Source organism: Dromiciops gliroides, chromosome 1 (assembly GCF_019393635.1).
Source record: "Dromiciops gliroides isolate mDroGli1 chromosome 1, mDroGli1.pri, whole genome shotgun sequence".
NCBI lineage: Eukaryota > Metazoa > Chordata > Mammalia > Microbiotheria > Microbiotheriidae > Dromiciops > Dromiciops gliroides.
In genome coordinates this window covers 623204278-623228405 of record NC_057861.1, presented here as the reverse complement: position 1 = coordinate 623228405, position 24128 = coordinate 623204278, and the positions used below count along the sequence as shown (strand labels likewise).

At 46.6% G+C, this 24128-nt stretch overlaps 1 protein-coding gene across 1 annotated transcript; it reads left to right on the top strand.

Moving 5' to 3' along the window:
- The first annotated feature begins 1712 nt into the window (after positions 1–1712).
- LOC122735235 (fibroin heavy chain-like) lies at positions 1713–23615 on the top strand. Its single transcript, XM_043976603.1, has 31 exons — positions 1713–2170; positions 2352–2411; positions 4397–4441; positions 4851–4883; positions 6972–7022; positions 7378–7407; positions 7730–7783; positions 7979–8011; positions 8353–8406; positions 9413–9445; positions 9714–9755; positions 9975–10007; positions 10369–10422; positions 11089–11121; positions 13047–13100; positions 14140–14229; positions 15390–15419; positions 15655–15699; positions 15846–15899; positions 17899–17928; positions 18026–18058; positions 18211–18264; positions 19072–19101; positions 19222–19251; positions 19440–19496; positions 19597–19641; positions 19852–19902; positions 20387–20521; positions 22693–22737; positions 23169–23222; positions 23431–23615. Exons 1-31 carry the CDS (start codon positions 2104–2106, stop codon positions 23433–23435), a joined length of 1464 nt encoding a protein of 487 aa, XP_043832538.1. The 5' UTR covers positions 1713–2103; the 3' UTR covers positions 23436–23615.
- Positions 23616–24128: the final 513 nt, after the last annotated feature.

Here is a 24128-nt window from a genome sequence, read left to right as displayed (position 1 = left end):
GTTTCAGAAAAACCTGGAAAGACTTAAATGGACTGATGCTGAGTGAAGTGAGCAGAACCAGGAGAACATTGTACACAGGGAACAGCAACATTGTGTGATGATCAGCTATGATAGACTTGGCTCTTCTTAACAGTGCAATGATCCAAGACAATTCCAAAGAACTTATGATGGAAAATGCTCTCCACATCCAGAAAAAAGAACTGTGGAATCTGGATGCATATTGAACCACATTGTTTCTACTTTTTTTTTGTTTGTTTTCTTTTTTGAGTTGTTCCCCTTTTGTTCTGATTCTTATTTCACAGCATGACTAATGAGAAATATGTTTAATATGATTGTACCTATATCTGATTGCTTTCTGTCCTGGGGAGGAGGGAGGGAAAGGAGGGAGGGAGAAAAATTTGGAACTAAAAATCTTATGAAAACAAACGTTGAAAACTATCTTTACATGTAAATGGGAAACAAAATACTTTTATGATAAAAAAAACAAGAAATGTTTCAAGTTACATGTAACTTGAAAATAGTAAAATACTTTTATGATTAAAAAATTATATAAAACATAAAAAAAAGATATATACATTTTGTGTGGGAAGAGACCTCAAAACACAGCGGGGTTTGTTGTTTGTCCTTCATCCAGAGCCATCTGGGTCCCGTGGTAAGATATACTGAGATGGCCCCATAAGTCTGGCAGTTGAGGCTAAGTGACCTGCCCAGGGTAACACAGCTAGTAAGTGTCTGAGATTTGAACTCAGGTCCTCTTGACTCCAGGGCCAGTGCTCTAGCCCTGCACCACCTAGCTTTCCCATAGCAAGTACTAAGTAAATGCCTGATACTCAATTAATAGAATGTTAGCAAGAGAATATAGCATATCAGAATTGGAAGGGAGTTTAAAATATAGAATATTTAGAGCGGAAAGGGCCCTTAGAGCACATCCAGTCCAACCCCTTAGTTTCCTAGATCCGATAGGGAAAAATGACTTTCCTAAAGTCTTGACTTGACTCAGTAGAGGACTTTTTCTACTAAACTATGAAGGAGGGTCACTGAGTAGGTATTCAGTGTGAGCTCTCCTCCCCAGCTGTTGCCTCCAGTTATGCAGCCTCTGTCCTTGTCTATCTCTCCATGTGGCTGGGAATGGAATGAGGATGAGGATCCGTCTTCACATGTCCCCTTTGTCTCTTTGCTTCTGTCTCTATCTTTTAGCTACATGGTGTCTGTTTCTATTTCCATCTCTGCTTTTTCGTCTGGGTCTTTCTCTGCTGTGTCTGTTTTGGATGCTCACATTCACTTCCTCTCCCCCCATCTCTGTCTCTTTTCTTTCTCTCTCCATCTGTTTCATCTCTGTTCCTCTTTCTGTCTCTTCCAACACTTTTTGTCTTTGTATCAATGCTTCCCTCTCTGTGACACTTTGTCTCTAGCTTTTGGTCACTAAGTCTGTCTGTATCTGGCTGTTTCTTTCTTTCTGAGTGTAACTACTTCTGTCTCTACCGCCCAACCGAGTTTTCCCTTTTCGCCTCCTAGTAACACTTTTTGTCTCTTTCTATCATTGTCTCAATCTGAAGCTCTTTTGTTTGTCTTTCTGTGAGGCTCTCCAGCACCCCCTACTCCTTCCTCTAGTGTTTGTCTCCAGGCCAGAGCCAAGTTCTAGCTGAGTTTGTACTCAACTCTGGGGCTCCTCTCCAGCTCTTTTCCTGATCCTGGGGTGGGGGAAATGGACATTTGAGCCCTCCTGGGTCCTAGCCAGTTAGAACTGGAGCCCAAGGCTAGGACTGACTGGGGGTAGTGAAGCCCTGGGAGAGAGAGGGGCTGTCCCAACTGTCAACATCCTTGATGGATTAGGGGCAGGCCAGGGCTTGCAGCCAGCATGCCTTAGTGCAGGAGAGGAACTGTGCGGGGCAGATTGTGTGTAGAGAAGGGGGAGGTTGTGGTGACTTCCATGGGGAGAAACACTGTTCAGTGAAACTCACAGCCAAAGGGAAAGGGGAGGGGTAGGTGATCTGAGCGAGAAGGTGGAGGGACCTGAGGATGTGACTTGGTGTGGACACAGCCCACAAAGTGTATTTAAAGGGCCGAGATGCTCCATGCCCCTTTCAATCTCCTGTCAGCATCATGGGCTCCTGGGTCTTCCCCACCTCGATGCTCCTGCTCTGTCTGATCCAGGGAAGCCAGCAAGGCGGTGAGGGATGGGACTGGGCCTTGGGAGGGAACTGGGAATCCCAGAGAGGAAGGCTTAAGCTGAGAGCTCAGTTGCCCAAGTCCTGGTCTAGGAGGCAGAGGGTTGCACAAGCTAGAGTCTTACATCTGGGTGGTCCCTGCGCCCCTCCTTCCCTGAATCATCACATTCTTTTGTCCTCCAGGGTTGGCCCCTCAGAGGAACGGCATCGTGGGGTGGTTCTTTTCCTCAGCCCATATGAAAGGTGAGTGACCCACTCAATACCCAGCTTCAGGTGATTAGAGTAGATGCTGGTTTGGGGGGAATAGGGTGGGGGCAGGCCCTTTGCTTCTTAGGGTAGACCACTCTTCCCCCTTAATAGATAAATAGAAAAATTCCTTCCCCATCTATGTGGAAGTGAAAGAACTCCCTTTAATTAATGAGAATAGCTAACATTTATGCAGGGTGTCCTAAAAGTCTTAGCCCAGATGTTTGGGACCACCCTGCATTTTTCCTGCTTTGCTAGCTCATTTGACCACCCTATAAAGTAAGTACTAAAGGTGTTATAATCCTCAATTTATGGTGAGGAAACTAAGCCTCAGAGAAGTTAAGGCACACAAGTAAGTAAACATCATAGGTAGGATTCAAACTTAGGTCTGACTCTAAGTTCCTTTTCATGATGCCATATTGCCTTTCACCCCCCACCCCCAAGATATCTCTCACCTCCTAGAAATGCCTCTAGAGATGGGGCCCAAAGAAAGAAACTATGAAGAAGAGCAAGTGGGGAGGCTCCCCAAAAGATGAGAAGGGGGCAGAGGACTTGTGTCCTTCACTTTTTCTTTGCCTGGACCCTCTTATCCATCAGACATTGATGACATATGGAATCAGAACACAGACAGAACTGGAGGCAACCTTAGAACATCTTGCAGCATCTTACACATAGTAGACCCTTAACAAATGTTTATTTAATTGGTTAGAATCAGAGCTGGAAGGCATAAAGAACATTAGCCCTAGACTTTATCTAATCTGGAGATTCTCAACCTTTTTTCTCCACCAAGACCTCTTTTTTTTTTTTTTTTGGGTGAGGCAATTGGGGTTGTGACTTGCTGAGGGTCACACAGCTAGTAAGTGTCAAGGGTCTGAGGCCAGATTTGAACTCAGATCCTCCTGAATCCAGGGCCAGTGCTCTATCCACTGCACCACCTAGCTGCCCTGGGATATTTTTTAAATGCAGAAAATAACATCTATTTATGTTAATGCAGAATTTAAATGCAGAAAATAAAATATGCTTACAAAGGAGAGTTATTATATTGAAGCGAAGTTATGGAAATATTTTAAAAACAAGGTCATAGACCCTCCTGGAATCCATCTGGACTCCTTGGGGTCTGTGGACCCTCACTACCTGCTCTGGTATTGCTAGTCACATGTGGGGAGGAGATAAGAAATTCAAAGACAGGAACTCTACTCTTCCCCCAAGAGTTTATAATCTCCTTAGGGAGACAAGATTCACATGCTAAATAATTAAAAGATAATAATGGACAGATCAGAATGATGGGTATCCTAATTATGACTGTAACTACTTCAGCTGTTTGATAAGGCACTTAGTGGGGAGTAAGAAACAAAAACTGCTTGAGAACAGAGATTGTCATCTTGTCTTGGCATTCCCAGACCTAGCATCATTTGCCTCTTGCATGGGATAAGACTTAATAAATGTTTCTTGGACTGGACTGGTCAGAAAAAGCTTACTGGAAGGAGGTAGGAACCTGAGCTGAGGCTCATAGGACATAGAGCTGGAAGAGACCTGAGAGGCTACTGAGTCCTATTCCCAAACCCCCCTCCCCCCATGAGGAAAGTGACTTGTCCATGATCATACAAGAAGAAATTGTCAGAGATGAGATGTGAATCCAGGTCCAGAGCCAGTGCTTTTTCTATTGTACTAGGCTGATTATCATCCCCATTTGACAGATGAAGAAACTGAAACCCCTAGAGTGGAGAGAGACTGGCCAAGGTTCACACTTTTAGGGACAGACTTAACTCCCAGCTCAGTTACCCTAATATCTCTCTTCTCCTTGGAAGGCTACAGAAAGGACTTAAAAGACCACTGACTAGAAGAGCGTGCAAAGCTAGACCCCCAAGGAGAGAAAGACTCTGGAAGACAATAACACATAGGTCACCAGGATGCTAACAAGGGGAACAGGGAGTCTCTGCATCTCTTTCTCACTCTAACATTGACAAAGCTTTTGTCCTCAGGGGTTCCCCCAGGAGCTGGGGCTGGGAGCCCATTGGGAAAGGCAGGTAAGAGGGACTTGGGAAGATGCTTAGACCTGTGGGACCTTTGGGCCCATGACCATTTCCCCTTCCATCCATGTGATTGGATGACCAATCCCCATAAGTCTAGGTTCTCAGGGGAAAGGTTTTCCATGTGGCTCAAGGCCAGGGCTGTGCCCTGCCCAATTCTCTCTCACAAAATGCACAAGAACTTCATATTCCTCTATGTCCCATAGGCATCTAGAAGAAGTAGAGCCTGAATTCTAACCCCATTCCGGCTGGTCCATGGCTCAAGACCCAGCAATCCCAGCCCTCCCGCTAACCCAGCCTCCTTCCATGCCAATCTTCAGCCCTAGAGAATCCTAATTCCTGTTTGCCCCACTCCCAGAATTTTTTCTAACCAGACTAATCTCATCTTGGTCTTCTCTTCCCACAGGCTACGGCACACTGTTAAATGGCTATGGAGCAGGTAAGGTGATGTATGGGAAGGAAATGAAGAGCAGGGTTCTAAGCTCTGCTTCTAAGAAAGGAGGGGAATCATTTCAGAGGGAAGAAATGTTGGGTGCCCATGTTCAGAGAGATGGCTAAGATCCTGGTGGAGGAGGTCAGGAACAGGAGGAAGTTAGGCATTGGAGCTGGGATGTGAAAAGGCCCCGGCCCCAAGTCCCTCAGATCCACTATATCACATCTCCTTTAATGTATGAGGTATTTTATATTTTCTGTTACATGTAAAGATAGTTCTCAACTTTTGTTTATACATGCTTTACAATTTCAGATTTTTCTCCCTCCCTCCCCTCCCTCCCCCCCTCCCCTAGACAGCAGGTAATCTGATATATCACATCTCCTTTACAAAGGAATCCCAACCCCAGCCCCCTACACCAATCATTTCCTTACTCTAATGTGCTTGGTCAATCAAAAGAGACTTTTACTTGTGCAACCCAGGTTGGGCATGTTTTTGAGCATGCCCAGTTTGTCTAGAATGCAATCTACTGTATCCCCTACCACATTGGTAGGCCGGCAGGCTCCATGTTAGACAAATCATGTATGCTTAAGACATGCCTGGCCCAGGTTAGGCCTGATACTGATTATGTGTTTGGCCCTACTACTGGATGCTGAAGGGACTGAGGAAGGAGGACAAAGGGGGCCTTCCTTCTTGATTGGGGAGATGACTCCATTCAAAAAGACCAGACTCTGGAGAGTGTGTGGTTGGTACCAAATGACTTGTCCAGATAATAACTGGGAGTGGGGAGGAGAAGGAAGGAAGGAAGGAAGGAAGGAAGGAAGGAAGGAAGGAAGGAAGGAAGGAAGGAAGGAAGGAAGGAAGGAAGGAAGGGGAAGGCTTCCTGGAAAAAGTATCTCACCTATAGTGGGCACTCAATATTGAATGAATGAATAAGAGGTGGGGCTTAATGAGGAAGTGGGAGATGATAAACTAGATCAGAAGCTTGAAGTTGAGGATGTACATTATACCTCCCAGCCTAAGTATATTTTCTCTCCATCTCAATCCAAACTTCCCTCCTCCGTCCCCCTAGCATGTCAACCTCACCACCCCACTCCCCATCCAGACATCTTCCTTGCATCTCCAGTGGAGCCAGTTATGCTATAATCAAAATATCCCTGGACTGCAAATCAGGGGATTCAGGTTCTAATCCTGACTCTGCCACTTACTAACTGGGTGACCTTGGTTAAGTTACTTCCCATCTGCAATATAGGTGATCTTTGGGGCAGCTAGGTGGCACAGTGGATAAAGGACTGGCCCTGGATTCAGGAGGACCTGAGTTCAAATCTGACCTCAGACACTTGACACTTACTAGCTGTGTGACCCTGGGCAAGTCACTTAACCCCCATTGTTCCACAAATATATATTCTATGACTGTGTTATTGTTGTTGACTCAATGATACCTCCCTATTGCCCATCAATTTGTTTACTCCTAATCTAGACACTCAGGTGTTTGAATAATTCTCCTACACAGTTCTGTTCACATCATTCCTCTACTCAAAACCTTTTCCTCTTTGAACAGTTGCTATATGGCCTTGAACCTCCCAAAACCTCAATGTTCTTTTCTGTAAATGGAATAATCTTACCTGTGGCACCAACCTTATAGGGCTGTTGTGAGGAACAAATGAAATATAAGGCAAAGCATTTTGCAAAATGAAAAGTATCAGCTGTTACTATTATTTTACTTTTTTATTTGTATCCCCATTGCCTACTACAAGGACTTGCACACAGTAGGCATTTGCTAAACGTTTGCAAAATCCTTTCTCAGGCCAGCCTTGTTTCCAGGTCCCAAGGCCCCCAACTCATCCCCAGCCTTCCCCACCAAATGCATCCCCTACCCAGGGACTCTGCACTCTTCTACTCTAAAAGAGTACCAGGCTGGAAAAAGAAAAATGAAAGGACACTTTGCCTTCAGTGGGGAAACAGTGGAGGGCAGGGAGAAGCTTCAAAGAGGGCCGGGACATGGACTATCCTGAGGTTTCTTGGAGAGAGGAGAGCCCTTGGGGTAGTTCTCCCAAGCTCCCCATCTGACAGGACTGAACCTGGTCTCTTGCTCAGGGGCTCCCAATGGAGCAGGGGCTGGACCCCAAGGCCCTGCAGGGAATGCTGGTGAGTGTGTGTGTGTTTCTATGTTTGTAAGTTTCTGTGTGTGCCTCTGTATGTATTTGTGTGGATGGATGCGTCTTTGTGTGTATGATTGCTTTTGTGTGTGTGTCTGTGTGTCTGTCTATGAGTGTCCCTGTTGTGGGGAAGTCTAAGGTCAGGTGAGTAGCCAACATTTCCAGTTTCTCCTTCACAAAGACAGGTGACATGTCTTGGTCCAGCTCCAAATTCTCTGTCCATCCATCACTCCATGTTCAGCCCAGATTCTAGCACTCACCCTCACCCTTCCTGACCTCAGTCTTCCTCTGGTCCACGGCCCCATCCCCAGCCTGGCCTCACTTGTCCCTCCTCCCCCCTGCAGGCCCTGGGGCTCAGAATGGCTATGGAGCAGGTAAGAAGGGCCAGGATGGGGTAGAGAGAGGGCCGAATGGATGCCTGGAAGGCACCAGTGTAGGAAGGGGACAGATACTTGCATTCCTGGGGGGTGAGAGTGGTGGATGAAACGCCTACATTCCTCTCAGCCTCTCCTGTCTTTCTGGAAGGTCCTGGGGGGAGTGGGAGAATGAAAACTCCCAAAGCAAGTGAGAGAACCTTTTTTGACTCTATATTTCTTCTGTCTCTCCCTGCTTCTCTCTCTTTAGTGGCTCCCCCCTGCATCTCAGTATTTCCTCCTTTCCCAATAATGCCATGATTAAGCAATTCTGTTTTTCTAGGATACAGGAATGGACTGGGAGCAGGAACCTTCCCTGGAGCTGGAGCCCAGCCAGGTGTGGGGACTTAGGAGCTGGGATGCTTGGGTTTTCAGAGAGCTGGGGGGCAGTGGTTAGAGATGAGAAATGGAGGATATCTACTGGCTTCCAGGGGGAAGGAGCAGGGGTTTGGGGCTGGATCCTAAATTCTCGGAGAGGAAGATGGGAGAGAGCCATAAGACACTTCTCAGCCTCTTCCTTATCTTTCCCCAGGCCTTGGAGGAGGGATGAAACCCCAGAAAGCAGGTGAGACCTCTCTGTCTCCTTTTTCTGTTCTTTTTTTTCCCCCCTTGTCTTAGTATTCTTGTCCATTCTGTCTCTCCCTTTCTGTCTCTTTTACCCCCCAGGGTAATCCCATTCTCCCAACATCTGCCCATAGCCTATCCCCTTCCCTAACCTCCTCATGCTGGGCTCAACCAAGCAGATCCCTATTATCCTAGGCTCTGGGTGGTAGCTCTTGTTCATCCCTCTCCCAGAATTCCATCCCCCATCCCCCTGCCCTTTTGGCTCTGCCCACAATCACGCTCCAGCCTGAAACCTCTCTGAAAGTCCCATAACACAACCCCTTCTTCCCTTTGTCTCTCCAGCATATAGAAACGGATTGGGCAATGGGGCCTTCCCAGGAGCTGGGGCCCAGCCAGGTGAGGAAATGTGGGTCTGGAGCCTGGGATTGCCTGAGTTTTTGAAGGATATTAGGCAGAGGTGATAAAATTGAGGGTTGAGAGTCAGGTTGCTTGTGTTGGGCATTTTTGTGGAGAATCTAGGGAGCAGAGGTAGAAGGGGGCATAAAAGCTGGTATTTAAGGAGGGATGTTTATTCTTAGGCCTGAGCTCTAGACTTCCCTCCCTTCCTCCTTCCTCTCTGGATCCCTTGTCACTGTCCTCAGGATTCCTTTTGGAGCAGGATGTGAACTTAGGAATCCCACAATACACAGGTGATTCATACCCAGTGAAACATTTGGGGATGTTAAGGGCCAAAAAGGGCCTCACACCTGGAAAGCAGTGAGATCAGGATTCAGGATGAGAGCCAGGTCTGGTGGCTCCCACAATCAGGATTCTTCCCAGCCAGTGATGCTGCATGAATGGGCTTGCTGGGGTCTCCAGGAGGTGCGGAGCAGGAGGACAGAGAGGGTGGACAGTAGATTTATGTGATTCTCCCCACCATGGAGAGTGTGGCATTCTCAGCTCTTCCTCTGGAGTTCCCACTTGGGCTGGGGCATCAGGAACCCCTGGGGACAGGCAGACTCTGGGCTCAGCCTTAGATCAATAACACCTAATCTGTCTCCAACTCTATTCACTAATTAATTTGGGGGTGGGGTGAGGCAATTGGGGTTAAGTGACTTGCCCAGGGTCACACAGCTAGTGTCAAGTGTCTGAGGCCAGATTTGAACTCAGGTCCTCCTGAATCCAGGGCTGGTGCTCCATCCACTGCGCCACCTAGCTGCCCCCTGTCCCCAACTCTAATGCTAGACTGTACCCCTAGTCTCTTCCCACTTCCTACTTTTATCCCTTTCCATGGGGTATGAAATTCAGAATGACTATGAAGTAGAGAGGGAGAAGCTGGGGGACAGATGCCTGGGTTGCTGAAGGAAGCTTAGAGACGATAGGCAGGATAAATGCTCTCAGCTTTACCACCCTCTCTCCCCAGGCCTTGGAGCAGGGACCAAACTTCAGAAGCCAGGTCAGACCTTTCCTATGATCTCTCTTTATCTCTGTCTCCTTTAGCCATTTCCCTGTCTCAGCAAATCCCTGGCCGATAGTCTCTCCTATATCTGTCTTTGTCTATCCCGGATTCTAATTGCATCTTTTTGTCCTTGTCTCTTTCTCTCTTCCTTTCTCTGTCTCATCCCTTCCTCTCTCTGTTTGTCTCTCCAAGTCTTTGTCTCTTCTTTTCGACATCTCTTTTCCTAAACGTCAGTTCTTTCTTCTCCACCAACTTGTCTCCCCAGGATATGGAAATGGGGTCTTCCCTGGAGCTGGAGTCCAGCCAGGTAAGGGGAGCTGAGAGTTGTAATAACTGAGTCATCAGAGGGTAATAGGAGATTGGAGGAGGGGAACATCTGGGGGGGGTGGAGGATGAGACTGATGGGTGCTGGAATAGAGCAGAGCAAGGGCTGGGGGACGATCCATCCTGGGAACCAAGAGGGGAGAAGGGACAAAGTCAGTCCCTTTTCAACTTCCTTGTTTTCTTCCCCCCTCCCTACCCCCAGGGCTAGGAGGGGAAACAAAGCCTCAAAAAGCAGGTGAGGGGAAAAAAAAAGGCTGGTGAGACCTCTCTGTCTTCCAAGTCGGTCTGCCTTGGACTCTCCCTTTTCCTGTTTCTGTTGCTATCTCTTTCCTATCCGGTCACCATGGTTTCTTCCTTTCCCTCCCACCTCCCAGCCCGGGGACTGTAGTCCCAGTGCCTTCTTTTGGGAGATGCTTGAAAAATTGGTTATACAGACCTCCTATGATGCCCAAACCTGGCCTATTTCATAGAGCTCCTTCCCCCTCCCTGTCCCTGACCACTCCCCCAGAGAGTCCAGTTCCCACTCGAGCAATCCTAGACTCTAGTCTCTCTGTTCTCAAGTCTCCCAACCTGATCTTTGTCCTCTCTCCCCCCAGGATTTGGGAATGGGCTGGTAGCTGGGGCCTTTCCAGGAGCAGAAGCCCAGCCAGGTGATATGAACTAGGAGCTGGAATGTTTGGTTTCTCAGAGACCAGTAGGATGAATATAAAGAGGCGAGGGGGAGGCGGTGGCAGGGAAATAATTGGGATGATTGGCAATCAAGTTGCTTGTAGTTAGAATGGAGGCTGATCAGGGAGGATGGGGAGTGCTGGGAGCAGAACTGAATGATAGGAAATGTAGATTTAAGAAGGGAAGAGCAGGGGCAGCTAAGTGGCATAGTGAATAGAGCATGGGCCCTGGAGTCAGGAGGACCTGAATTTAGTAGCTGAATGAACCTGGGCAAGCCACTTAACCTGAACTGCTTCAAAAAAAGGAAAAAAGGTGGGGCAGCTAGGTGGTGCAGTGGATAAAGCACTGGCCCTGGATTCAGGAGGACCTGAGTTCAAATTTGACCTCAGACACTTGACACTTACTAGCTGTGTGACCCTGGGCAAGTCACTTAACCCCAAATGCCTCACCAAAAAAAAAATAATAATAATAATGAATGAAAGGAGAGTAAGAGCTGGGATAAGAGAAGAAAAGGGCTAACACTGTGTTTGGAGAGGGACCTTAGGGGAAGAACTAAGGGGGATGCTGTTGGTGGGAGTGAGGAAAGGGTTTGAGGAGTCCAGAACTGGGCTTGGCTCCCATTCATTCTCTCTCTGGTCTGTCCCCAGGATTTGGAGCAGGAGCTAAGCCTCAGAAAGCAGGTAAGATCTCTCTCCATCTCTGGGTATCTCCTTTTCTATGTCTTGCCTTTTCTTTTCCTTTCTGCCTCCTCTAATCTCTCTTTGTGTCTCCTGTTGCTTCTCTCTCTGTGTTCTATTAATCAATCAATCATTTATTATTTACCTACTTTGTGGCTGACACTGGACTATGGATAAAAAGACAAAAGTGAAAATCCCTTACCTAAAGGAGCTTATATTCTCTAAGGGGAACATCATTGCAGAGAGACAGAGAGAGAGAGGGAGAGAGAGAGAGAGAGAGAGAGAGAGAGAGAGAGAGAGAGAGAGAGAGAGAGAGAGAGAGAGAAGCCACACATAGTAGGAGGTAATTTGGGGAAGGAGGCATTATCTGGGCAGGCCTCATGTAGGAGGTGGTGTTTTAGGGGGGCTTTGAAGGAAAGGAAGGTAGCAGAGATGGGAGGGAGGGCATTCTAGAGATGGGAGAACAGCTTGTATCATGATATGAAGAAGAAAGATGTCATGTCTTTTGTGAGACACAGCAAGGTCAGTTTGGGTGGACTGAAGAGTTTGTGAAGGGAAGTAATGCATTGTAAGCCTAAAATGGTCATTTGGACTCAGGTTCTAAAGGGATTTGAATGCCAAACAGAAGCTTGTAAGTGAACACAGAAGTAATAAGGAGCCTCGAGGGGGCAGCTAGGTGGCACAGTGGATAAAGTACTGGCCCTGGATTCAGGAGGATTTGAGTTCAAATTTGACCTCAGACATTTGACACTTACTAGCTGTGTGACCCTGGGCAAGTCACTTAACTCTCATTGCCCTGCCCAAAAATAAATAAATAAATAAGGAGCCTTGAGTTCGTTGAGCAGGGGAGTGTCCATGGTAAGGCCTCTGCTTTAGCAACTGTGTGGAGGATGGATTTGGGAGAGGAGATAGGCGGCAGGGTGATTTAGGCGGCCATTGAGAGGGCCTGAATTAGGGCGATGGTCCTGCCTGTGAGTGGAAAGAAAGTGAAAGGCTATTCAGAGGGGCAGCTAGATGGCTCAGTGGATAGAGCACCAGCCCTGGAGTCAGGAGGACCTGAGTTCAAATCCGGCCTCAGACACTTGACACTAGCTGTGTGACCCTGGGCAAGTCACTTAACCCCAATTGCCTAACAAAAAAGAAAAGCTATTCAGGATGCTCTCTCTGCTCCATCTCTCCCTGTCCTGGACTCTCTCTACCTCTTTGTTTTCTACAGCCTCTCCTGTCTCCTGCTATCTTTGCCTCTCTGATTTCTTTTTCCTTCCCAAACTCCCCCAAGTTGATCTCTTCAAGGCCCTCTTTTCTCCAAAGCCCTTCTCCCTAACTCTTCCCATCTCAGAACCCCTCAATAATTATTTGTTTTCCTCATTCAACACATATTTATTAAGCCTCTATTATATTTGGAGCACTGTTCTAGATTTGGGAGAGAGCTTAAGTTTAAAGCCTCTTGGAGTTCAGATCAGGAAGCTAGGTCTTATAGAATTCCTCCATACACCTTACCCTATAATCCACTCCCCAAATTCTTCTTGCCCCAGAGAACTTCTCCACAATCTCTTTGCTCCAGAGTGAGTGCCTCTCTCCACCTCTTCCTTTCCTCTGCGTTCTATGTTATGAACGTTGCACTGGCTAGGGCCCAGGCAAGGGGAGAGAGCTTATGAGGAGAGGCAGGGTAATTCTAGGATATGGTGTGTTGAACTGAGGAAGAAGAAAAGATGAATGAGTTGCCTACCAAATGAACTACCCTCAGCTCTCCCCTATGTCTATCTTTCCCCCTGCCTTTGGAGCAGGAACCAAAATTCAGAGAGCAGGTAAGACTCCCCAGTTTTGGCAAGTCTCTGTGTGTATCTTTATCTCTGTCTGCACCTCTCCCCACCCTCCACCCCCTGGTGCCTCCTCCTCAATTTAACTGCCCAAATTTCTCTCTTCAGGAAATGGGAATGTTCTAGAAGCTGGGGCCTTCCCAGGAGCCAGAGTTCAGCCAGGTAAGGGGACTTGGGTGCCAGAGATACCTGGATTCTAGGAAGGGAAATAATGGGGCTAGAAGCTCCAAATATCATGTCCTGAACACAGCAGAAGAGAGTAGAGGTCTGGGATTCAGAAGCCTGGACCAGGATGATAGTAAGAGGTGGGCATGAGAGAACTGGGCCCTATCAGACACACTCTCCTATATCCTCTTCAGGCATCACCAAAGGAGCAAGGCTTCATCCTGTAGTCCTTTTTTTTTTTTTTTGCAGGGCAATGAGGATTAAGTGACTTGTCCAGGGTCACACAGTTAGTGTCAAGTGTCTGAGGCCGGATTTGAACTCAGGTCCTCCTGAATCCAGGGCCAGTGCTTTATCCACTGCACCACCTAGCTGCCCCCATATAGCCTGTAGTCCTAAGAGTAAGACAAGTGAGGAGGGGACATAATGATAGCTTAGAACTCTGAAACCCAGTCCCTACTGTGACCCAACACCATGCTGCTCCCTTTCCTAACCCTGGAAACCTCCAGCAACCCTATGTCTCACCTAACCAATTTATTTTTCTTTTTTTGGGGGGGGGGCGGGGCAATGAGGGTTAAGTGACTTGCCCAGGATCACACAGCTAGTAAGTGTCAAGTGTCTGAGCTGGATTTGAACTCAGGTCCTCCTGAATCCAAGGCCAGTGCTTTATCCACTGAGCCACCTAGCTGCCCCCTTAGCCCTATTCCTGATGCTGATTTCCATCCCAGTCTCAACTCAGATATCAGTCATGTTCCTATGAGTCACACACACAGACTATTACTCACTCACCCTTAACTTCTTATCAGTATCCATGAAGAGGAAAGAATCCAAAGCTCAGAGGTAAAGATATTTGGCTTTTAGAGAGAACAGGTTATTAGGAAGACTTGGTTTGTGTCAAGATATCTTGGGATGGGCTAAAAGAACTTGGACCTAGGAAGCAAGGTTACTTGCTTCCAGGTTAGTGTGGAGCTGAAACTGAGGTGCTTTACTATGGGACAGAACTTAGCTTTGTTCCTGTTTTTCCCCCCTCTTCCTCCAGGTCCCTGTAATGGGGGCTCCATTCTGGCTCTTCCTCCTAGGCCTCCCAATGGAGTAGGGCCTGCAACGGGGAGTCCCTCAGAAAAAGGAGGTGGGTGTGGAATCTGGGAGTCGGGGTGTGGGGAGGGATCATGTTCTCTCTTCCCATCAGCTTTACATCATTATCTAAGTCTATGCCTATGTCTATATCTATCCTCAGTGCCACATATCTTCATCTTTTCATTTCCTAAGGCACATTTCCTGGGAGTCAGGAGACTGAAATACTTTTTTTTCTATCTTTTTTTTTTTTTTTGGTGAGGCAATTGGGGTTAAGTGACTTGCCCAGGGTCACACAGCTAGTAAGTGTTAAGTGTCTGAGGTCTGATTTGAACTCAGGTCCTCCTGAATCCAGGGCTGGTACACTGTGCCACCTAGCTGCCCCAAGACTGAAATTCTGATCCTACCCCTAACTCATTGTGTGGCTTTGGACAAGTCACTTCCCTTCTCCAGGCTTATTTTCCCCTCTAAAAAATGAGAGGGCTAGATTAGATGACCTCTAAGCACCCTTCACATCTAATACATTCTGTAACTCCTTCCAACTCTGATATGCTATGTTCTGTGATCAATATTCTATGTTCTATAATCTAAGGTTCTTTCTAGCTCTGACATACTGAGTTACTTGATCTAAGGTCACTTCCAGGTCTAACATTCTATGCTCTAAGAGCATTTCTTCCTCTGACATTCTATTTTTTAGAATTATGAATATATTCTTATGTATTTATTAAATATTTCCCAATGACATGTAAAAAAATTTTAACATTCTTTTTATTTATTAATTTTTTTTATGGGGCAATGAGGGTTAAGTGACTTGCCCAGGGTCACACAGCTAGTAAGTGTCAAATGTCTGAGACTGGATTTGAACTCAGGTCCTCCTGAATCCAGGGCTGGTGCTTTATCCACTGTGCCACCTAGTTGCCCCTAACATTCTTTTTAACACATTTAGAGTTTCAAATTCTCTCTTTCCCCGACCCCTTCCCTACCCCTTGAGAAGAAGACAAGCAATATGGTATCAATTATACATGTGAAGTCATACAAAACATATTTCTATATTAGCCATGTAACATTCTATTTTAGGTTCTCTGACTCTGCTTCCCTTTCCCTGAGTCCTATTCCTCTTTCTCATGATCTATGATCCCTTCTCTATTTTCCATTTGTTTTTCCTTTTGGGTCCCCTTCTCCTCTTATCACATTTGGATTTATACTCCCCTGTAGGATTTAAGGCTCAGAATGTCTATGGAGCAGGTAAGGGTAAAAGGGGAAAGATAAATATTGGGAGTTAGAGGAAGTCAGGTGGATTTCTGGGAGGGGAAGGCTGGAAATTGCTTAAGTGAAGGAGGGGCATCATGACCTAAATATGGTAGAGATCCAGAAGCAGCTTCTTATGGCCGGGGTCTTGCCCTCAGCTCGATGCTCTCACACCAGCTTGAGATGGGCACTTGGACCTCACTCAGGGTCCCTTGGTTTTCTTTCTTTCTAGTTTCTCCCCCAGGCCTTGAAGATGGATTGAAGACTCAAAAAACAGGTAACGATTCTTTTCTCTGCTTCTATTTTTCTCAACTTGCCTCTCCCTCTTTCCTGCTTTCCCTTCTCTTTTCTCCCCTGGAATTCCCCATTCTTCACCAACAGATGGCTTTTGCATGCCTTAACCTCACCAAACTCTCCCCTCAGGACTCAGAAATGGGCTTGGAGCTGGACCCTTCCCAGGAGCCAGGATTCAGCCAGGTGAGGGAAACTGGGCGACCAAAGGCCTGCACTTAGGGAAGGTGCTGGGAACAGATCAGGGCTCCTGGGTGGAGGAGGAAAGGAGTCAATGCTTTAACTTTCCTAATTTTCTTCTTACGTGATAGTATTTCTCTTCTTCTTCTTGGTTGTTGTTGATGATGGGAAGGCTAGAAGGACCCCTGGAATTGAGAGAAGAGCACAAATTTGGGTTTGGAAAAGAGAACAAAATTTCATGGGGAAAACTGAAGTTTTGAAAGTAAGATTCCTGGGGGCAGCTAGGTGGCGCAGTGGATAAAGCACCGGCCCTGGATTCAGGAGGACCTGAGTTCAAATCCAGCCTCAGACACTTGACACTTACTAGCTGTGTGACCCTGGGCAAGTCACTTAACCCCCATAGCCCTGCAAAAAAAAGGAAAGAAAGAAAGAAAGATTCCTGAAATCTAAAAGGGAAGTTGGGCTGAGACTAGTAGAAAAGGGAGCTGAGCTGAGTTGGCTCTTTTTCCTTCTTCCTCTATTAACCACATAAAAAGCACCTTGGAATATAGAATGTTAGAGCTGAAAGAGACATTGGAACACGTAATGCCAGAGCTCCAAGAAAATCTCAAAATACAGCGTGTTAGAACATATAATATTAGGGGCAGCTAGGTGATTCAGTGGATAAAGCACTGGTCCTGGATTCAGGAGGACTCGAGTTCAAATCTGGTCTCAGACACTTGACACTTACTAGCTGTGTGATTCTGGGCAAGTCACTTAACCCTCATTGCCCTGCGGAAAAAAAAAAAAAAAACATATAATAGTGACAGACAGGATTGAAGATACCATCTGCTCCAAACCCCTCTTTTTTACAGGGGAGGAAACAGACCCAGAGATGGAAAGTGGTTTACTTCAGGTCACATAGTGAGAACTTACTTTAGTGACCTAGATCTAAAAGGGACCTCAGAGGACATCTAACTAAACCTCCTTCTTTTACAGAGGAGGAAACTGACGTGCAGGGAGGTGAAGGAACTTGCTAGTATATATCAGATGTAGGATTTGAACTCAGGTCTTCCAGCTCCAATGTCAATGCTCTTCCCATGGTACTATGCTGCCTTCCCCAAGGTAGGAGTGGGATTTGGCCTATTGAGCTTGAAGTTTAAAATCTAATTGGATAGAGCACTGGCCCTGGAGTCAGGAGGACCTGAGTTCAAATCCGTCTTCAGACACTAAACACTTACTAGCCGTGTGACCCTGGGCAAGTCACTTGGCCCCAACTGCCTCACCAAAAAAAAAAAAACCACACACACAGAAAAACATCTAATTGCAACTGTGGGGGGGGGGGACCCTACCTGGGCCAGCCTGCAGGGAGCTTCCAAGTTAATTGGCTGGTAGCATTGATTGACATGACTTACAGATGGTTCTATGAATAGATGTAACTTCCAGATACTAGTCACATGATTTCTCCTCAGCCCTCCCCCCCCACACACACACACAATGTCTTTCTCAGTAAGGGGGTAGCATTCATTCTCACAAGCTTTGTGCCAGAGGGGAGAAGGGGCAGGTAGCTACCACCTGAGAGGAGAGGAAACCTTTCTTTTTTTTTTTTTTTTTAGTGAGGCAATTGGGGTTAAGTGACTTGCCCAGGGTCACACAGCTAGTAAGTGTTAAGTGTCTGAGGCCGGATTTGAACTCAGGTACTCCTGAATCCAGGGCCGGTGCTTTATCCACTGCGCCACCTAGCCGTCCCCGAGAGAACCTTTCTAACCAGTAGAGCTATCTACTGGTTTCTACTCAAAGATATTTTTAAGTGAAGGCCGGTTGAATGCTTGGGTAGCCACTAGGCCTAGAAACTATTGAATATGAAAACAAGGATCCATTCAGCCCAGTAGCATAGTCTGCCCACTCAAACCATAGCAACAATACCCCTTTGTCCTCATTCACACACAGCCCCTGTAGTTCCATTCACCCCTTTCCTAGGGCACACCTCCAACCCCCCTTGACTCCCTCACTCCTTCCATTGCAGGCTATCATGCCATGAATGGCTATGGAGCAGGTAAGGGATTGGAGGGAGGGAGGCCTAACTTCTAGGAGGAAGCAGAGTCCAAGTCCTAATTCATTCTCTTCCCAATCTCTTTTCTTCCACTTCCTAGGTCTTCGAGGAGGAGCCAAACCACAGAAAACAGGTGAGACCTCTCTCACTGACTCTCCAGGTACTCTCCCCACTCCTCCATTTCTTGGTTACTCAGGCTGCCTCCAGGAAAGGAATGGTGGGGAAGGGAACAGCCTGGATTCCCAGGGCTTCCTCATCTTCCCACCAACCAATCTATCTTCTCAGGCTATGGAACTGGATTGGGAACAGGTGCTTTCCCAGAGGCTGGGCCGCAGCCAGGTGAGGAGAGTTCTGTAGGAAAGGGTAGGGCTGGATTCCAGATGTGTGAATGCACCTAGGGAACAACCCTGGGATGGAACTTGGCAGAGCTGCAGAGTTCTGAGAGGTGATGGAGTTCAGTAGTATTCAGGGTTTAGAGCAAGGATCCCAACCCTTCTTCACCTTTAAATGGTGGCTACAGCACAGGAGGAAGGGTCTAAACCAGAAGTACAGAGGACCAGGGTTCTAGAACCAGCTCTGTCACTAACTAGTTGTATAAACATGGGCAAGTTCTTTCTACTTCACTGTAAAATGGAGGGTGGGGTGGGGAAAGGGCTGCAAGCAGAGAGGGGTCTGAAATGATCTCTAAGTTCCCTCGTAAAATTGTGAAAAGGTCTATGGATTTCTTTCTTTGTATGAGAGACAGGTGAGGAGGTGGATAAGGGATAGATTACTGGCCTCACCCCATATTCTCCCAGGCTCATCTATCCCTTCATCTCCAGTCTCAAGCCCAATCTCAACCAAGCAAACCTAATCTGGTTCCTTTAGCCCTTTGCCCAGAGTCCCTTCTCAAAGACATTTATTTCTCTGATATCCTCTGATCCTCCCCCTACCCCTCCCCAATAACAGCTAGTGCCTTCCCTCCCTAACTCCCTTAGGTTTATTCTGAATATATCTATACATGCACATGTCTTTTCTGATGGAATGCAAAATCCTTGAGAGTAGGGATTATTTCATTCTTTGTGTTTATGTCCCCAGTACCTAGAACACAACAGGCACTTCATAAATGCTTGTTGGTGAATTACCTAACCTGTTCTCTCCCTGTAGGGTTTGGGACCCCAAATGGTTTTGGAGCAGGTGAGGAGGGATTAAGGATTAAGGTTGGGAGATTGGATACCCATAGGGATCGAAGAGTTTAAACTTTTGAGTCTTGAGTTATTCTCTCTCTCTCTCTCTGTCTGTCTCTCTCTCTCTCAGGCCCAGGTGGTGTAAAGCCTCAAAAAGCAGGTAAGGTTCTCTCAGGATCTCTCTGTGATCTGTGCCTGTTGGCTGGTTTCTCTCTTTTGCTGCTTCAGTCTCTCTTGACCTTCCTCTTTATTCCTACCATATCTTCCTATCTCCCTCTCCTCAACAAGGGATGAATTATACATGTATAAGTAACAGCTCTATTTCCCCTCAAACCTTTCTTCCCACAGTTTATAGCAATGGACTGGGAGCTGGAACCTTTCCTGAAGTCAGGGCCCAGCAAGCAGGTGAGGAAAAGGGGAAGGAGTTGGAGGTAGGGGGGTAGATGAGGCACAGAACACCAGCCCTAACCTCTCCAGCCCTCTAGACTGTCTGACCTTCCTACAGGTTTCCCCGGGACAAGAAGATATCCAGCCAATGGCTACAGCAATGGTAATCCTTGAATAACAATGGGAGTGTAATAGAGGAGCTTGAGGGGAGTATAAGGGGGGGAGAACATATTCTCTGAAGGATTGGGTTGGTAGTGCCAGATGGGAAGATTATATTCACATATTTCCCAGGGGACAATGAGGGTAGAAATAAGCAAAAGTAAAAGATTCTCCAGATAATGAGGTGGAAGAGGGTAATATCAGTCTCTTGCAGGATATGGAGCTGGGGGGCCCGGATACCCTAAACCTTCACTCTATGAAAATGGTAAGAGACAAGGGCCCTGGGGAAACGCAGGTCCTGGATTCAGGAGGACCTGAGTTCAAACACTTAATAGCTGTGTGACCCTGGGCAAGTCACTTAACCCTCACTGCCCTGCAAAAACAAAAACAAAAACAAAAAAAACAAAAAAATAAAGAGAGACAAGAGCCCAGGGAGGCAGCCCCCAGCAAGACAAGGCGAAGAAGGTGGTGGTGCCCTAGAAATACGTGCACGTATATAGCATTTTTACAAAGCTCTTTCAGATCCATTCAGTCCTTCGATCTAGATCTGGAAATAGCCCTATAAGCATGAGGAAAGGGAGAGCAATTCCTTAGGTCACACAGTGATTTAGGCAAAGAGCCCAAGTGTTTCTACTGATTCCCAGTGTCATTTCCGCCACAGTACAGCAGGGAATCCTGGGGGCAGCGGTAGGGGGGGATCTTAGGCAGGGCTTATTGAACTCTTACTGAACTCTTCTCTTCCCTCACAGGTGGGGCCGATTCCTTTGGTGCTCAGGGAGTCCCCTTTCTCCCCGGAGGTTCAGACTCTGGGGCCAAGACTGCTAAACATGACTATGGAAATGGGGTGGGTGCAGGCTCCTACCTTGCAGATGGAAGCCCGCCAGGTAATATACATGTTTGGCTGGATTCTGGGAAAGTTTGCCGATTTAATGTGTGTGTATGTTTCACAGGATTAGACTTAGGCCTGTAAAGGACCTCAGGTGTCATCTAATCTAACCCTCTCATTATACAGATAGGAAACTCAAGGCCCAGAATGTTGAAGGGACTTACTCCAGATCACGTAGGGAGTAGGTGGCAGGGCCAGGATGCCATCTTAGATCCTTTGACTCCAAAGCCAGTCAGTTAGTCAATAAACATTAAGTGCCAGCTATGTGCTAAGTACTGTGCTAAAAGAGGTGAATGGCAGTCCCTGTCCTCAAGGAGCTTACAATCTAAGGACACTTTTCATTGTGCCATGTTTGCTGATTGCTCACTGTGAAAAGCTAATGCCTGAGTCCTAGAGAGGAGCAAAAGCTAGAAAATAAGCCTCCCAGGTTATGTTCCTGGGGGTCACCCCCTGAATTCTATCCTTCCAGTCTTACACAGATCTCATTCAATGTTCAACCTAGTGGCTCTGATGGTCCAGGGATGGACCTCACCCCCTGGAAATATGAAGAAGAAATCAAAAGACAAAAGCTCTCTGTCCTGGGAGTGACAACCTGGCTCCCCTTTCTCTTTCTTTCTCTGTCTCCGATGATGATGGAACTAGCCACAAGGGGAACACAGCGAGGGTCTAGTCACCATCTTCAATCAAGCATGTATAGGACTTCCTACATACTTCCTACAGCCCAGCTCGTCTCCTCTCTCCAGATTAGGAACCGATGATTTCCAAGGTCCCTTTTGGAGGGAACATTCTATGGTTTCTGGGGTCCCTATTGGATGAAAGGATCCAGATCCAAAGCTTCAAATCTAAACTCATCAACTGGCTCTGCTCTAGTTCTTTATCTCCCACTAGAGGGAGACAATGGGATGGAGCAGATGAGTGTTGGGCTATAGGAAGCTTTGTAGTATAGTAGTACCATGGGACTTCTGAATCCTTTAACATGGAAGACGGTGGTCCTGAGTTCAAGTCTCAGCTCTGTCACTTTTCTACCAGATAACCCCATCATTTCTCCGGGCTTCAGTTTATTACAGTTAAATAATGGAGTTTAGACGAGAAGATCTGGTTCCTTCTATCTGTACTATCCTACCAGTGTGTAAGATTGAAGACGAGTTCTACACCCTGCTTTCTACCACTGACTCTCCTTTAGCAAGTCCATTCCTGTCTCTGGGGTCTGCATCTTCGGTTCTCCAAATACAAGATAAGAGGATTGTACTATTGAGTGAGCCCGCTCAGAACCTGAGTTTATTGTTGCTCTTCTCCTGGCCCCCAAACATATTGAGCTTACTACCTTTGTCAGTCAATCAGTTAACAAGCATTTATTAAATGTTAGGCATTGTGCTAAGTTAATACCATCACCTCTGCTTGGAATGTAGTCCCCAATTCTTGTTTGAAGTATTTTTTTTTTTTTTTGGTGAGGCAATGAGGGTTAAGTGACTTGCCCAGGGTCACACAGCTAGTAAGTGTCAAGCATCTGAGGCCAGATTTGAACTCAGGTACTCCTGAATCCAGGGCCGGTGCTTTATCTACTGTACCACCTAGCTGCGCCCCCCCCCCATTCTCTCTCTAAAGCCTATCCATCCTTCAAGTCTCAGCTCAAGCTACACTTTCTCCAATCACACCTTAGCCCACATTAATCTCCCTCTACTCTGCACTGATGATGATGATAATAATAAAAGCTAGCATTTACATAGCACTTTAACATTTACAAAGCACTCTACATATATCACTGATCCTCATAATAACTCTGTGAGGTAGATTTTACCATTATCTTCATTTTCTAGATGAGGAAACTGAGACTGCGAGATTAATTGACTTAGCCAGGGTTACATAGTAAGTGGCTGAATTCATATTCTGGACTTTCCAATTCCAAGTTCAGTACTCTATGCACTGTACCACCTAGCTGCTGCCTAGGGCACTTACTGTCTGCTCTCCATTACTTAACACTTGTTAAGTAGCACATGTTATGTGCTGTGTGTCCACCTCTCCTCCCTAACTAGGCAGTGAGCTCCTGAAAGCAGGAAGCACACTAGCTTCTCTTTTTGTCTCCACAACAGTACAGCCGAGTGCCACTCCTCATGTAGCATATACCACTCACCATCTTCCTCTGCCTTTCTGTCTCTTTCTGTCTTTCAGGTCTCTATGGTCAATTAAGACCAGAGCCAGTCCCCAGGACTTATGGTAAGTGAGGGGACCTTGTATTAGAGAGAACACTGCACTGGGCATAAGAAGATACTTAGCTTTTCCACTAATTATCAAGAGTGGTAACCTTCCTTCCCCTCTAAGTCTCAGTTTCCCCCTCTGTACAAAATAAGTGATTGGCCTCTAAAGTTTCCTCAACTAAGCTGTTGATTCAAACTGCTTAATGATGTGTGTGGTGACCCACAGAGAGTAAACACTCTTGGGGTGCTGTTCCCCATACCATCCAGAAAGACCAAGGGACAGCTAACACTGCTCATTCAGCAACAGTCTGCTGACCCTTCATGAGGAGAGTTCTCAGGGCTCGTATCCTCTTCTTGGATCTTAAAATTGGGTTGAGAAGTTGGAAAATAAAAAGAAAGGATATCTGGATAAGAGGAAGAACTATTGACTAGAGATTGTCTCCAATTTAGGTGGGCCAGATGTGAAGCACAACTTCAATGGCTTCCTGGGAAATGGCTATAGAGGTGAGACTTCTTCAGGGTAAATGGAATCCCTAACCTTTAGCACCACTGACCAGGGCCAGACCAATGATGATATGAAGGAGCTGTGGAAAGCATCCTCCATTCCAAAGAGCTCACAGACCCTATCTAGAATTCTACCATTCATCCTGTGGCGTTATGCATTGCTAGGTGAAGGCCCAATACTGTCCTTAACCTTTCTCCACCTTTGCAGGTTGATGTCCTCCAGGGAAATGTTGAGCCGAAAGGGATCCCTCGAAAATCCTCCATCTAAAGATCTTCAGGGTAGCTCACAGCCTAAGACCTGCCCACCTTACTACTGTCAGGCTTTTTTTTGGGGGGGGGGCGGAATGCTCTTTGGGAGGGTCCTTCTTTGGTACCTTAACCCAGCCTTATAAGGGAAGGGGCCCCTCATAGCAGAGAGAAGATCCTGGATCTGTTAATAAAAGGTTTCATTTCACAAGTTTTACTCGTGTCCAGTGTATTGTTCTTGGACTGAATGGCAGCTGGTGGTCGGGATAGCTCTTCTAGGAAGACCAAAGAACTGAATTCTACTGCTATTTTTCCAATGAGTTATATTAACATGACCAAGTCACTTTCCCATCTCTGGGCTTCATCTGTAAAATGAAGATCAAAATTCCTGATCTCTCTCTCTCATTGTCCCCTTCTTTCTCTTCCTCCTTTTCTCTCTTTCTCTCTCTCACACACAGACACACACTGTTCCTGTGCCTCTTACTAGGAATCTTCCCAGATCCAACAATAAGAATTAGCCTCGGGGCAGCCAGGTGGTGCAGTGGATAGAGCACTGGCCCTGGATTCAGGAGGACCTGAGTTCAAATCCAGCTTCGGACACTTAACAATTACTAGCTGTGTGACCCTAGGCAAGTCACTTAACCCCAACTGCCTCACAAA

Excerpts from the sequence above, each read along its gene's own strand:
- LOC122735235 (XM_043976603.1), top strand. The coding sequence starts at position 2,104 with ATGGGCTCCTGGGTCTTCCCCACCTCGATGCTCCTGCTCTGTCTGATC. Across the intron at positions 15,900-17,898 it reads AGGAGCCAGGATTCAGCCAG|GCTATCATGCCATGAATGGC; the intron begins GTGAGGGAAACT and ends CTTCCATTGCAG. Across the intron at positions 18,265-19,071 it reads AGAGGCTGGGCCGCAGCCAG|GGTTTGGGACCCCAAATGGT; the intron begins GTGAGGAGAGTT and ends CTCTCCCTGTAG.